Source organism: Molossus molossus, unplaced genomic scaffold, assembly GCF_014108415.1.
Source record: "Molossus molossus isolate mMolMol1 unplaced genomic scaffold, mMolMol1.p scaffold_m16_p_10, whole genome shotgun sequence".
NCBI lineage: Eukaryota > Metazoa > Chordata > Mammalia > Chiroptera > Molossidae > Molossus > Molossus molossus.
The window spans coordinates 12,375,588-12,391,628 of record NW_023425345.1 but is presented as its reverse complement, the minus strand read 5'-3'; the positions used below and the strand labels follow the sequence as shown (position 1 = coordinate 12,391,628).

The 16,041-nt window shown below is 41.0% G+C and overlaps 1 protein-coding gene across 3 annotated transcripts in view; it reads left to right on the top strand.

The window, feature by feature from the left end:
- The window catches only part of TXNRD1 (thioredoxin reductase 1), a 75,609-nt gene that overhangs the window by 13,847 nt on the left and 45,721 nt on the right, over positions 1-16,041 (top strand). The window contains exons 1-2 of one of the 3 annotated variants that reach the window (XM_036250745.1): positions 6,661-6,774; positions 8,244-8,353. Coding sequence is in view for 1 of the 3 variants with exons in the window: in XM_036250743.1 (XP_036106636.1) it covers positions 8,244-8,353 (110 nt within the window). In the remaining 2 variants the exon portion in view is untranslated. Of the gene's footprint in view, positions 1-6,660; positions 6,859-8,243; positions 8,354-16,041 lie in introns of those variants that run through there. The other 2 variants (XM_036250744.1, XM_036250743.1) reach the window with 2 other exon arrangements.

The window sequence follows — 16,041 nt, the reverse complement described above, 5'->3', positions numbered from 1 at the left end:
ATAGGGTTTAATAATTTAGAGGTTAATAATAATAAGCTATGTGCCACTTCTTTCATCTGGTTACTACTATTAATTAATACTCACACATCCTCTTGGTTGGTCATGAGTGACTGATCTCATTTTATAAGATGAAACATCTGAGAGTTTACTGCAATAGAGCCTGTACCTCCTGAAGCTCTGCTGGCCAAAGGTTTTCTACATTACAAATGTTTTCTTTCCTCTAGAACTGAAATCTTGAGTGAGTGCCTACTATGGGAAACGCACGGTGCCAGGTACTGGGGATACAAAGACCAGCCCCTCAGGTGAAAACTAGTGTGGTGGAGAAAGAAAAGTATGAGGACGTAAATCCCAGACTAGCTGTCACACCTTGTTTACTCACCTGTAAACGGAGATGGTAATACATGTCCCAAAGGCTTATTGAGATGATTCATGAGAAAGTGTAAAGTTCCTGGCACACAGGTGCTCAGTAAGTGGCAGTTCTAAGGTTGGCAGATGTGGAAACAGACAGCATTACTGCAGCTTGATGCAAGAAATAAAAGAGTGACTAGTTATATGTTTGCTCATCCACTTCACAGAAATCATGGTCCCCCAGCAGGATATTAAAGTTTTCAGGGTGGATGTTTCATGGATGAAGTCTGCCCTGGTTCTTGTCAAAAAGTTAATGCTTCTTTTCTGTCCTTAAAACATGTTGTTTTTACTTCTTTTTAGCCTGAACCTCACTACATATACTTTTGAATTGTAAGACAAACTGTGGATTTAGAGGTAGACACGCCTAGATTTATGTTGCAAATCTCACCTTTGTGACCTTTGGCAAGATTCTTCACTTCCTGGAATTTCAGTTTGTAATTTTATCACATGAGTATAATATTTGGATGATTTTATAGCCAGATCCCTAGCTGACATATGAACCCCAAACTGAATCTAACATATCGTCCCTTACGCTGCTGTATCCCATGCGGTAACACACAGTATCTTTCCTATTGCTGTGTCTTTGTACATATTTCTCCCTGGAAAAAAGTCTGTTCAAGTGGTAGAACAGCACTGTGGTGAGAGCCAAGGGCTGGGTGTCAGTCTCAGCTCTGTCAATCATTAGCTAGGTGAACATGGGCAGGATAATTATCCTCTCTATCCCCCAGCTTTTTTTTTTTTCAGCTGTAAAATAGGAAAAATAATAGTATCTCACTAAATATTGTTGTGAGGATTAAATGAGTCATGGAAAGACCCAGATTTATGCCTGGCACATAAAAAGCAGTGAAAAATTCTTAGGCATTACTTCTGTTCCCATTACTACTACCTTCATTATTTCTCAAGATATGGGTCTCTTATAGATATCACTTGCTTTTTGAAGACCTAACCCAATTTTCCCACACCTTTATTTGCTTCCCCTCTGTGAAATTGATGGGCCACCACATCTGAGCACCTACTATGTTCCAGGCATGCTCATAGGCATATTACAGATATTATTTTACTCAGACCACCCAGTATATTCTCATTTATTATCCCAGCTACCCGCTGGGATAGAGCAAGTTCTTAAAAATCAAATTCACCTTTACAGGAGGACTGAGAACTTCTGACAGTTGCCATATAAAGTCTTGTTTGCCCTTTCCTCTTTGGAAAAAGATGGGATCCACAAATTAACTAATAATATTCCATTTTGTAGATGGAATCTTTTAACAAATAATTATTGAGCAATTACTATATGTGGGCCCTGTATTAAGTTCTGGGAACACCATAGTGAGCATAAATAATCCTGGTCCCTGCCCACATGTGGCTATTTATATTTAAATTAAGTAAACAAATAACATAAAAACTTCAGGTCTGCACTTGCACTAGCCATATTTTAAGTGCTCAATAGTCACGTGGTTGATGGCTATTGGGTTAGATAGTGTTGACATAGAACATTTCTATTATCACAGAAAGTTCTGTTGAACTGTGCTGTTCTAGAAATGGAGGCTGACATTGATCAAATAGTCATAAATAGACACAATTGCAATTGTGGCATGTATTAAGCAGAAAGAATACATGGTAACTGGGGAGCATTCCATAAGAGGATTTGACCTATGTAACGGCTTCCTCAAGGAAGGCAGTTTGAATTAAGATTTGATGAGGAGAGTTAGCAAAGCCCTGTGGTTTGGTAATTTTAAGAGATTTAAAAAGGGCTAAGGGCTGGGGCATAGAGATACAAAGAGGTTTGGATGAGATAAAGGGGTAGAAGGTCCACAGAGGGGCTTGTAGAAAGAGGATGAGGAAGCTGAGAGGCTAAGTAACCTGATACCTTGATTCTCTAATCAGTGACAGAATCTAGATTTGACTTCAAAGTCTGTGTTGCATATTAGATGTACATTCAAAGGACTTTTCTTCTGTAATGATCTTCTCTTCCTCCTTTCCTCTTTGGAAATTGCCAAATTTCCCTTTACTGGATTATTCCTTCAGCATAAAAACATGCTATAATAATTTCCTTCTTAGACAAAACAAAAACAACAAAAAAACCTTCCTCGATCCTACATCCTTCTTCAGCTATTTTCCCACTTACCTGTGTTTATAGTAAAACTTCTTGAAAGAGTTGGCTGTGCGTACTACAGTCGGCCCTCCTTTATTGCAGTTAGTTAGTTCCGGACTCTACCGCGATAAATGAGTTTCCCTCGCTGTAGACCAAGAGACAGACCAGACTCAGACTCCGAACTGGGTTCAAATTGGAGAGCTCTATTAGCCGCGCGGGACTGTCCCATCCTACTCAGAGGAGAGAGCAGCCCCGAGCTCAGGGGGTGGGTTGCTTATATAGTTGTCTTAGCCCCTGTTAAGGAATTTGGGTTAAGGGTATGCGAGCAAGCAAGCACGCACAGAAGCAGATATTTGCAGTTAGCTGTCGTGCCTGAGGGAACAATCAGTTTCTGTGTACACAGAGCAATGGTTATCTATACAATGCAGTGGTTACCTATTAGCAGATAGTTCTTGCCATTCCCTCAAACACCAGGGGGCAAGGTCATGTGTTTGTCCTTTACACCCTAAAGTAGGATTCTTTATTTATATACAGTCGTCCTCGATGCTTCGCGCTTACTTTCTACTTTCGCGGCTTCACTCTATCGCAGTTTTTTCAAATACTGTATAGAAAAAAACCCGGGATAGAGTGAAGCCGCGAAAGTCGAAGCACGAAGTGGCGAGGAACGACTGTACCTCTACCTTCTTATTTTTTGTTTCCTGTTGAATCTCATCTAATTAGGCTTTCATCCCCCCTACTATTTTCATAACATCAGCAATGGCTTCCATGGCTCAGTCCTTATCTTGCAGGGTTTCTTGGCAGCACTGAATAGAGTTGATCTTCCTCCTTTTTGGAGCACTTCTTCATTGGCTTATGAGATTCCATGTTCTCTTGTTTTCTGTTTTGTTTGTTTTTCCTACCTCCCTTCAGCTCCTTCTCAGGCTCCTTTGCTGGACTTTTTTCCTTTGCACTTTACCAGTGCTCAGTCCTGGACTGTCTTTATTTTTTAAAATATATTAATTCCCTGGTTAATTTAATCTAGTCCCATGATGGGATGGTTAATTTTATATGTCATTGTGGTACCAAGTTTTTGGTCAAACACTAGTCTAGATATTGCTATGAAGGTTTTAGTGATGTGATTAACATTGAAATCAGTAGACTTGAAATAAAGCAGATTCCCTTCCATAACGTGAATGGGCTTGATCCAATCAGTTGTAGAACTTATGGATGAAAAAGGGGCCACACTGGAATACTATGGTGCTGTAAGAAAGAAAGATCTCTTATCATTTGAGATGACATGGAGGGACCTGGAGAGTATAATGCTAAGCGGAACAAGCCACACAGAGAAAGACAAATATCACATGATCTCACTTATTTGTGGAATATAGTGAACTAAACAAACTGATGAATGAAATTGACCCAGAGACATAGAGGTAGGGTACAGACTGACAAGTCTCAGAAGAGGGAGTGTTGGGGTGGAAGAGATAAACCACAGAACTTATATGCATGTGTGCATGAACAATGGACATAGACAACAAAGCTGGGGATGGGGTGGGAGGGATTGGGAAGAGGGTGTCAATGGGGGAAAAAGGAGAAACATCTGTGACAAAAACAAATTAATAAAAAAATAATTAAAAAAAAAAAAAGAAATGAAAAACGGGCCACACACTCAACCTGACAAGCTCAGGAAAGGCCTGCATGGCAGACTTTACAAACTCAGAGACTGAAAAGAACCACATAGGATGGTCTGAACATAAAAATTCCCTACAAAAGGTGAGTCATGGCGGGTAGTCATGTCCTAGACCAGTAGCTTCCTTGACAAAAGTCCATTTATTTATTTTTATCCTCACCTGAGGACATTTTTTTGCATTTATCTTCAGACAGAGCTGGAGGGAGAGTGGGAGGAAGAGAGAGAGAGAAACATCAATGTGAGAGAGACACATCGAGTGGCTGCCACCCACATGACCAAACTGCAACCGAGGCACGTTCCCTTAGTGGGAACCGAACCCGGGTCTCTCTGGTCTGTTGGTCGACGCTCTAACCACTGAGCAAAACTGGCCAGGGCAATGAAAGTCCATTAAAAAAAAAAAATGAAGCTGCCTATTATCATTTTGCATCTAAGGTACTCTGAATACCTTTGGAATGTCAGGTAATCTTTACTTTTCCAGACCCCTCAGGGCACAATTTCCCACCAGAGCATGAGACCACAGAACCCCGCATTGTTATGTGGTTGCCCAACATTTATTTTATTTTATTTTTTGTTAAGCCTCAGCTGAGGATATTTTTCCACTGATTTTTTTAGATGGAATGGAAGGGAGGGAGGGAGAGAGAAAAAAACAACAACATCTGATTGGTTTCCTCCCACATGACCCTGTCTGGGCAGGGAAGAACCTGCAACCCAGGTATGTGCTCTTGACCTGAAATCGAACCTGAGACCGACACTCTAACCACTGAGCAAAACAGGGCAGGGCTCATTTATCTATTTATTCAGCAAATATTCATTGCTAGCTACTAGTGCAATATGACTAAGAGCAGGGAAGTATGAGAGATGTCAGCGTAAGGAACATTTAAACCTGTAAAGAATTTTTGTGAGTTTATTGGAGCCAAACTGTTGACACTTGCCAGGAAGGAAAATCTCAAGGGACTGAGAAAATGCTCCGAATGGCAGTTTTGCACCTTATTTTATACATTACATTCAAAAGAGAAGGCCTTGGCCGGCTTGGCTCAGCAGTTGGAGTGTGGGGCAGGGGAGAGAAGACATAAGTGGGTTACATGAAATTCATTGATGATTAAGGAGGTAGGAGAAAGCAAAGAGGCACGGAAGTACCTCTGGGATTGGATAAAAAGTAAAATGATAATCGTGTATGTTTTAAGGAAACATAGGTGGGTACAGGATATAGTTAATACTCAACAATTAACATGATATAAATAACAATGAGAGGATTTGTAGTCTCTGTTCTGGTGCATTGGTTGTACCCTGAGGGGTCTGGAAAAAGGGAAATTACCCTGACATTCCAAAAGTATGTTATAGTAGATGCAAAAGACAATGGTAAAGATTGACTTTTGTCAGGGAAGATCTAGCCTAGGACATGAGTACCTGCCATAAACAGCTTTTAGTTAAAAAGTTTTCATTTTAGCCTTGGCCGGTTTGCCTCAGTGGTTAGAGCGTTGGCCCATGGACCAGAGAGTCCCGGGTTTGGTTCCCGCTAAGGGCATGAACCTCGGTTGCGGTTTGTCCCAGACCCCCGTTGGGGTCGTGCAGATGACAACCAGTCGATGTGTTCTCTCCTCAGTGTTTCTCTCTCATCGATGTTTCTCTCTCTCTCTTTCTCCTTCTCTCCCTCCCACACTATCTGAAGATAAATGCAAAAATGTCCTTGGGTGAGGATAAAAAAAATGTTTTAATTTTAGACCATCTTTTGTGGTTATTTTAGGTCTCTGAGTTTGCAAGGCTGCCACTCAGGCCTTCCCTGAGCTTGTCAGGTGAACATGTGGCTCTTCTTAGTCCACAGAGGGCATGGCTCCTTGGGCAGCTGCAGGTGGTTTGGCATGGCTGGCGTTGCATGCTTTCAGTTTTCCTTAAAACATACATGACAAACCAAAACCTGAGTGGGAGAAGGAGGAAGAACTATAAGGGGAAGTTTTGTGTTGGTGAGAATTTGTCATTTCTATTCAGAATTAGTCAGGGTGGACAAATAACTTCCTTTAGGGAATTGCCAGGCTGACTAATCTATTACCTGAGGGCATTGGGTCCCCAATTTTGCTGTTCATTAGAATACCAGAGAATTAAAAAATACTCAGATGCCCAGGTTGCACCCCATACCCATTACATTATAATATCTGGGGGTGGGAACCAGGCACCAGCATTTTTAAAGAACCAGCGGTGATTACACGGGCAGCAAAGTTCTGGAGTCACTTATGGCATAGTACAGTTTTGTTCATTTAAAACCCACTCTTATTTTGGACTCTGGTTCTAAACATTCCTTAAACAGTTTTTGCACTTTTCTTGTGCTGGGGGCGCTATGCGCAGGAAGAGGATGTGGCGTCACCCAACTAGGGGATCCTAGTTAGCTATGGGCGTGTTGGTTGCCAGGGCTGCACGAGGAGTGGATTTTTGCTTTGTCATTCTGACTCTGGCTCTCCGCCCACCCGCTCCGCTCAGAGAAGGGAGTGGCTTCTTGTAGCCACTAGGAACCAGCAGCCCGTTCCCCTGTTTGCTTCAGTCCCGCATTGCATCGGAGCGGAAGGTGTGGGACACCTGAAGAAGGGCCTGAACCCCTAGAGCTCCTGTTCATGTAAGCCCTGGGTTGACTGACAGCCACAAAGCTCCGAGCGTTCAGGCTGTGAGCACGCTGGAGACGTGAACATCCGCCTGCTGGGTGCGTGATGAATGCAGGGAAGGGGAGATGTTTAAGGCATGTCTGAGTAGGGGTGAGGCTTTTCTGAGCCAAGTGAGCTTTTAGGTGGCCTTCGTTGTTTCGCTCGGGTCAGTGACAGCTTAGCCTGTGGTAGGTGTCACTGGCCCCCTGGTGGTTTCCTTCCTCCAGTTCTTCTTTGTAGAGACAGTTTGCTTGCAGAATATATGAGAAAATGGGTTTTTGTATCGTTTCTTAATGCACGAGTCTTGAAATGTAGATAATCATGTGATGAATGGATTGATAGATCCTCAACAGCATTAGGAGAGTGTTACAATTTCAGGATATCTTTCAAGGATTTTCATATTTGAATCCTCAAAAATCCTGAGAGGTTGCAAATTATACATATTTACATGTTTAAGGCTCAGAATCATTTGACTTGCCCCAGGCTATTAAACCAGACAGTTAAGAGTGGAACCGGTGCTTTTATCTGACTATATCAGCCAATACAGGGTAATATATAAAAGGGTTCACTACACTGCCTGAGTGTGAATCCTGGATCTGCTGTTGACCAGCTGCGTGACCTTGGGCAAGTTAGCTTTTCTGTGCCTCAGTTCCTCTGTGTGTGAAATGGACCTGATAGGCCTCACTTCAAAAAGGTAGTTGTGAAGACTGTGTTCATATATGCAAAGCACTACAGAAGTGTTAGCTATCATTATTGTTATCAAACAACTATACTTTAGACTGTTGGTGTGGTTTTTGTCTCATGAATGGGCTGAAGTCAGTGTAACGGGAGTCTTTTTAATTCTATCACTGACTCATTCTCTGAGTTCACCTGTAAAATTGGACCATTAGGTCCCATCTGTCATATAGGGTGTTGCTGTATTGTTTCAAGGTTCTTAAACCAGCCTAAGTGGACAGAGTTTTCATAATTCTGCCCTGTGGAATCAAATTTCAAAGAAACGTTGTAAGTTGGATTTTGACATTCTGTTTAGATGCAGTTTAAAGGAAGATTAAGTTGGGAGGTGTTTTATAAAAGCTGAGATAAATTGTGCCATCATCTTCCTTTTTAAGGCTTTCCTGAATTCCGGACTTACTGGGAAAGTAGGACGTGTAAGTTTAGGGAGACTTGCCACGATTCGAGTCTGACCATAAGGCTGGAGTCTGTAGCTGGCCTCAGGCTGTGTGCCAGCGTCCCTGCAGGTGTACTATGTCCAGGATCGAGCCCCTCGCCGGCCTGGGTCGTTGTCTGGGCTGGGGCAGGTGGCGCTGTTGCACAGGGAGGCGGCGGTGCCGGTCGCCTGGGGGCTCGGACGAGGGGACGCGGAAGCCCCGCCCCCGCCGCGCACTTCCCGCCGCGACCCGGGCAGAAAGCCTGACCCGCTCCCCTCTCTGCTTGTGTGCCACAGAGGACGGGCCCGGCCTCGAGGGAGCGCTGGCCGAGCTGACCGCCGAGACCGACGTACCCGTTGTGTTTGTGAAACGGAGAAAGCTAGGCGGCCATGGTCCAACTCTGAAGGTAGGTAGGAGGCACCAACGTTTCTGCCGCCCGCCTGAGCTGGGAATGAGCCCATCGTGGTCGCAGACTCCTTTCAGAGCTGGGTGGCTGTGAACGAACCTCCAAAAGGAGCTCATCCTTAGAAATGACAAAGAAACACACACGGGCGAGCCCACGTGTTCATCGAAGTTGATGAAACGTTGAGTTAACCTCTGAACTGGTAAAGGGAATATGTAACTTTTTTCATCTTTTAAAATGCGTTTTTAAAGGTGTCTTTTTTCTCCTATTGTCCCTTCTTTCCCTCCCAGTAAATCCAAATGACTTAAAAACTTTTAGAGGAAGTGTAAACTTGTTTGTTTGAGGAAGTATTGAGAAAAGGGGATCAGGAAATGCTTATCTTTTTTGGTCTCAATCTTCCTACATGTGTACTTCTCTGGGAGGGAAACCCAGAAACCCCAGGTGCAGGGGAGAGCAACCCGGAAGCTCCGTAAGTGGGTTTATTTCTCTTTTGATGTCCCTTTTCCAGCCCAGAGTTAACAGTTGGGTGGAGGGAAAAGAAATCTTTCCTTTGGCTGGTGGCAGGCATGGTGGCACTCCTGCCTCAGCACCATCCCCTGGCAAAATGCCTGGAGGCTGGCTGCGTGATTAGGGGGATCTGTAACATGGAAGATCTGCAGCAGGTGTGGTTGGTTACCAGGTCAGCAAGTCTATAATCCAGTCACTTGATGCATCTGGTTTAATTTCTGCTAATTATCTTTGTCCTTGTCTGTTTGTACCTAAGTAATTTTTAAGAAATGGAACATTGCCTTCTGAGAAAGTAAACCTGAGGTCCCTGTGTGCCTTTAGGAAGGATATTAACAATTAATTTGCATTTTTACTTATTACCTTTTCTTCTAAAATAATTTTATTTATGTTTTTGAGAATGGGTATAGGAAATGGAGATAGACTTCAAACACAAATAGCAAATTCATGGGGAAAAAATACAGAAAAAGGCTTTTGGCTTGATTTAAAATATATTGTGTTACTCAGACCTTTGGTTTGCAGGGAAAATGAGACAAAAGTCTATTACTATTCCTGTCTGATTGTTCTCTTTGTTCCACCTGTGTCATAAAATTGCCCTTAAAAAGTTATATAGGCGTTTGATCTTTATATAAATTGTACAGATGATCCTGGTTTTAACATCAATAGGAAGTAAAAAAAAGAATCACTGTTTTTATAAGCTTTGGCCCATTTTATTGATATGATCTGTCTGATGTTTTCAATTCCATATGATCATAGGTCATTTCAGACATTTAGGGAATGCAATGACATGAATGAAAAGCATAGCACCAAGTCACCAATTAATCATTCAGCACATCTCTTTTAAGTAAACTTACCACTTAACTTTGAATCATTTGATTTATTTTTTTGTTTTTTAAATGAGTACTGAGTAATGGAGGAAGGGACACAACAAGGTAAGGGCCACTGGTTTGAAATGTTTGTGAATTTCTAGTCAATTATTGCTTACATTGTGGGTTTTGAAAATCCTTAAGGAGCATTGGGTTTGAGTGGAGAAAGACATTTATTTAGTGGAGAATTGAGTGCTTATAGGATTAGTGTTAAAGTCCTAAAGTCCACACTTTAAAAAAGGTTAAGATTTCATACTCTACAACATAAATAATGGATAGTGTTTACAAATGTCTGCTTCTCCTTTCTCCTCTTGATAGTTTCTTCATCTCCTTTACCCCCCAATAAATAACAGCAGCAACAGCAGAACTCGCCTTGCTTTCAATGTACTTACTATAGAAGACAAGGGAGTGAGACTCCTATTGGAAAGAACTCTTAAGCTTAGATGAGGAAGAAGGTTTTTTTTTTTGTTAGAGCAAACTTTCTTTTTTATTTTATTTAATTAATTAATTTATTTTTGGTATGTGCCCCTAGCGGGAACCGAACCCAGGACTCTCTGGTCCACAGGCCGATGCTCCAACTGCTGAGCCAAACCGGCCAGGGCAGGAAGAAGGTTTTAAAGAAGTTTAAAAAACTAGTCTGCGGACCACCTGCACAGAATTTTCTGGAGTGCTTATTAAACATGCATGTCTGGGCTTTACCTGAGGTCTTGCTAAATAAGCCCTCTGGACGGGGCTAGGATTTGCCTTTATTTTATTTTTTTAAATAAGTCCTTTCAGGTAATTCTTATGATAAATACCAAATTTGGGACTTAATTTTATTGTATAAGGTAGTTTGGTCAGGATAAGTTGCTAAATAATTAGAAGTGGGGAAAACGGAGGACTACTCTTTAATACTCAGAATATAATAGAAGATGGCAAATGGTAATTCAGTAGGTGAGTAACAGTTTATACCTGAATAGAAAAATAGGGAAATACGCGTCTGTGGCTAGGACTTGTGTGTCCATTTGTAAAACTAGAACTAGAGAGCTATTAAATTCTGAGAACTATAAATAGTGCCTATTGCTCAAAGACATCTGGCTTTCATGAACATTTTAGTTCTTAAGGGCAAGAATGCAAGTATTCTTTATAGGGAACTTTCTATGTAATTCAGTATCTCCAAGATTCCAGAGCATTGAAACCACTGGTATAAAATGCCTGTTGGTGATCTTGAGAGGAAAAGCAAAGTGAATGAAAAAGTGCTTATTGGAATACTAAGTGCTGGACATACTTAACACTTTAGTAGTTTGAGGTAGTAGTTTTGGGAAATAAGACTAAAACTGGCAACATGGGACTTAATTTCTTCAAAGCAGTAATAGGATAGATGACTGACACAAATCAGTGCATGATTACCAATCCAGGTGAATTACGGAAACAGTTGTGGGAGGAGCTCAGATGTGATCATGTAGTGGTCGGTCCGGTAGCCCCATCTTCCAGCCATGAAGAGGGGTAGACACTGAAACAAAGGCAGGTCTCTCTTTCAAGCCGAACTTCTAGAGTTAGCAGAATTAAGACTCTCAGCTGAATAGACACCAGGAGATGAGTGGTAATTTAGTACTGTCCAACCATTCCCTTCCTCTTAATATTTTACCAAAATTGGCAGAAAACTTTATTTCCTTTGATCCTTTCCTCTGACACAACGCCATCTGGGGGGATGAGCAGTGTGCCTGCCTTTGGCCTAGTTAAGATTGAAGCCTGAGAATTCAAGGACTGTTTTGAAGATGAGAGAAGTGAACAGGCTCTGGTTTACTTAAGAATAAGGAAAGAGGTAAGGACTAACAAGATTTTTTAGGGGCATAGATTGTTAAGACTGCAAATAAATTTATCTGGTCCTGATTATATAGTAAAATTTTTACTAATTGTGAATCCATGTTAAGACCCAGTGCCGCCTCCTCCCACTTCACACAACACAAACCTTTCTTTTTGCTGTGTGGCTGTTCCTTTATGGTATGTGTCACTATTCTGGTGTTCCAGGGTTCAGATTTCCTCTTCGCCTTTCCTGTCTGTTCGGTACTGGGGCCTGACTGCTTCCTAAGTATGTGCCTACTACCTCTATTCTAATAACTTTGGCCAGGCTATTTGGGGTACTCATTTCCTCTTGCCCAAAGCATTTCACCAGTCTCTAACTTGCCTTCCACTCTGATCCCCCTGTGTCCAGTCAGAGTCATCTTTCTGATTGCTTCTTTGATGCCCCCAGATCTGCATCTGTGATAACATGCACATTCCGTTCTTAGGTGTTTTGTGTCCTCAAGGCCCTGGGCCCCACCTGCTTTTCTGGTTATTTTCTGCTGTGCTCCCTCACCTACAGAAAGCTCCTGGGAAACTGTTACAGCTATGGTTCCCCAAATGTCCCTTTTTTGTTCTCTTCTTTATTTGTTCTGTATTTTATTTTATTTTTAATGTTCTTATTGATGTGTTTTAGAGAGAAAAGGAGAGAGAGAAACATCAGTCAGCTATCTCCTGCACCCCCCCCCCCCCCATCAACCCTGCAACCCGGCATGGACTAGGAAACAAACCAGGACCTCTCAGTCCATGGGACGATGCTCAATCCACTGAGCCACACTGGCCGGGCTGTTCTTTATTTCAATTCCTGACTTCCTTCTCAAACCCACTTTTCCAACCGCCTGTTTTGTAGGTGCAAGGCCAGATTTGCCTATTCTTTCCCCCCATGTGCTCCCACAGCACTCCCACAAATCCTTCTCATTGAAAAAGGAGGAACCTACCAATGACTTTTTTTTTTTACCTCCATATCAAAAGTAGAGAGTTAGTCTTATTCTCTGTGCCTGTGCTCCCAGGTCTATATTAGATAGAGCACAGCAAATATTTAAGACATACTTATTAATGATAGTAGCTACCATTTTATTGAATGTCTGCCATGTGCTTGACTCTAAATGCTGTAATACCTAGTTGGTTAAATCCTCACATTAGTCCTATGAATGAGGTGGATGGTCATCTAGTTTTACATATGAGAAAATGGAGGCCCAGATTTCACAGCTAGTTAAGTGGCAGAGCCAGGAATGGAACCCAGGCCTATCTATAAAGTTCACTTTGGTGTACTCACACTTCTGGCACTTGGTTTTGTGTTATTGCTATTGGGATACATGCCTGATCTCCCTGGTGTGATGGTGTGCTCATGTTTCAGGGCTGAGCTCATGCAAATCTTGGTATTCCTAGCATAGCTCTGGCAAATTGGAATTCATTCATTAGGCGCTTGCTGAGTGGAACAGCATTCCTCTGTGCCTACTAAATTGCAGCTTCCTTTAGGATGAAAATGATTTATTTTTATACCTTCTCTGTGTTTTAACACCTAGTGTGCATTCAGTAAATATTTGTTGAATGAATGGATGATGGTAGGGCTAGAGGAGACTCACCTAAGTGAGATGTTTAGCTACAGGGTGTCTGATTTTGTGAAGGTGGACCCTCTTTATGAGAGACTAAGCCGTAAGAGGTTCAGGAGAGAGTCTAGGAAACATATAAAGCAGTTCAGGATTTTAAAGAGCTGTGTGATAGCAGTGTTGTCCACGTTCATCAGTCTATGCAGGTGTGTCCAGGTCAATTGAGAAGAAAGTCACAGTAAGTCTATTTATTTAGCTACTATTTATTGAGCACCTGTGGTTTTGACATTGAGCTAGGCACTGTTATCTCCAACAAGTCTTTAGGGCAGTGTATGTACTTTAAAATTGTCAACAAAAATTTGTATATGACTTTTTACCGAGAGTCACAACCACTTTGTGACAGAGAAGACATTCACTAGACTCATTTTACAGATGAGGAAATGCAAACTCTGGAGAAAATAAGTGGAAACTAATAAAGCACTAGCTTTGATTTGAACCCAGGCCTACAGAGCAGAATTCTACATACCCATTGCTTTCCTACCGTAGTCTGTCAAAACAGTGTTCTTGGTCATTGCTGACTACTGAGATGTCCCAAGAGAATTGATAATTGCTCTTATAACCTGAAAGGTTCTGTTGTCCTAATGTCACACCCTTGTTTACATTAGTTGTTGAGGCTTGGCAAGTCAGTTGGCACTGGGTTTTTTGAAATAGTTAAGTGTATGCCTGTTACCATAGAGTAAGGGTGGAAGTTAAAAAATTTTTTTTTTCTTTTTTGATATTAGAGAGAGAGGAAGTTCGAGGGAGGGAGAAAGAGAGAGAGAGAGAAAGAGAAACATCAATGAGAGAGAACAGCGATTGGTTGCCTCCTGCATGCCCCTCCTGAGGATCAGGCCCACAACCTGGGCATGTGCCCAGACTGGGAGTTGAACCAGTGACCTCTTGGTGCATGGGTTGATACTCAACCACTAAGCCACACTGGCCAGGCAAGGGTGGAGGTACTCTGAAATATTTCAGTGAATAGCTCCAAATTATTTTGTGGGACTTGACTGTCATTTTATCTTTTATTTCACTGATACTAAAGCAGTATTATATGAATATAGAATAGTTATTCAAAGCTTCTTTTTCATACTGTGTTTTTAAAAGAATCTACTGAAATCCAAGGAGCCATTCATGAGAAAAATATACATAAATAATTTTGCGTATAGTCTCTTTGTGGACCTGCTTCCGAAGATCTAGTAGAAAGGTTTACCTGTCAAAGTACTGTACGCATTTCCATTAGTTGAAGCCTTAGGTTAAAACTTTATTATATGTAAATTTCTTTTCACTGGTATTTATTATAGTGGGATATTCTTTGTATTCCTTCTTATAGATTTAACCTTTAAAATATTTTTCTGGTCCTAAAATGGCATCAAGGAGTAAAACTACTGGTTTGTGTATATATATTTTTCTATTTGATGTCTAATGTTTACTAAACATTTCCTATCTTTGGGATAATTTAAGATTTATTAAGTACCTACAGTTGAAATACTGTCAAATATGTCACATAATTTTCATTCAAAACATGCAGTAACTTTATGATGTAAGTACTAGTAGTCCCTTCTTACAGATGAAGAAACTGGAATCTGAGAGGTTAAGCAAACTGCCTTAGATAACACTAATAGCTAATAGATCAGGATTGGAACCCAGGTTTGCCTCCTTCACTCACTGTTCATGGTCTTTTTAGAAATTCATTTAAAAAACACATAGATATCTGCCTTGGTCATAGCAAAGTTTACCTTTAATACTAAAGAACCAAACAAAGCAAAAATATATACTCGGAAACATAACTTTAAAGAAAATGAAGAAGAAAAAGAAACTATACCTAGCATCCTGCAACTCTGACAATCAAGCTAGGACTTTTACCACATCTTTTCAGTGCTCAATATTAGATACCATGGCAAGATGAGGGGAGAAAAACTGCTCTGAAAGAAGGGAGGTAGGGAGGTAGGGAGATAGCTAGATGAAGGATAGGTCTTATTTGTTAGAGTGCAGGACTCAAACTCTTAAACATCTGTTTGTATAGATTAATACTGAAATAAAATCCCACTGGAAAAGATAGTGGACCCTATGTGAGTTTTTTTATTTGGCCAGAGAGAGACCTATAATCTATGACATATATCTTATCATGTTTGTATTGAGTGCTGGGGGTTGTGGGACAGAGTTTAAGAATGTTTGGAGTGAATGAATCAGAACTACTAGCAAAGGGACTGAAGAATAAGGCAGGAAGATAAACTGAAGAAAGGAAGAAAAGAAATGGAGGACCATATTGAGCCCTTGGCAGCAAGTCCTGGGAGGAGAGGAGCTAAATTATATTGGAGGCCAAGCTGTGCCATTGGTTGTCTGAATTAATACCAGTACATTTTTGCTTTCTGTTACAAATCACAGAGAAGTTTACCAGTATAATGAAATAGTGTGTTGCTGTTCCTTCTTTTTAAGTGGCATTTATATAATTATTACCAGTAATTTGACCTTAGGTTAGAAAGTCACTGTTTAGTGATTTAAGGGTTCACAAGTATAGAATTTCCCACTTTGTGTGAAATTTTTACTTTGAGGCTACATCTGAACCTTGTGCTCTAAAGGCAGATTAAGAAGGTAGAATATAATGTAATTATGGCTTTTTGATGATGATTTAAGTTACAAGTTACTAACGTTTCTTAGGCACAGGGATCTGGCATAGAATGAATTCAGCACTGGAAATCACAACTTAATAATATGATGCTGGTCTTAAAGTGTTCTGTTGCTTCAAGTAAATTGTGTGGGCTGTTTATCTCCTGAGAAATCCCTATAAATAGTATTAGTAATACTTTATAAGTAGGTTAGGAAAAATAATTTACTTTTCTAAAGCATTTTGAGATTCTTAGATGAAAGGCTCTGTATGAAGCAAATTGGTATCAGCCTGTTTTCCCTTCTC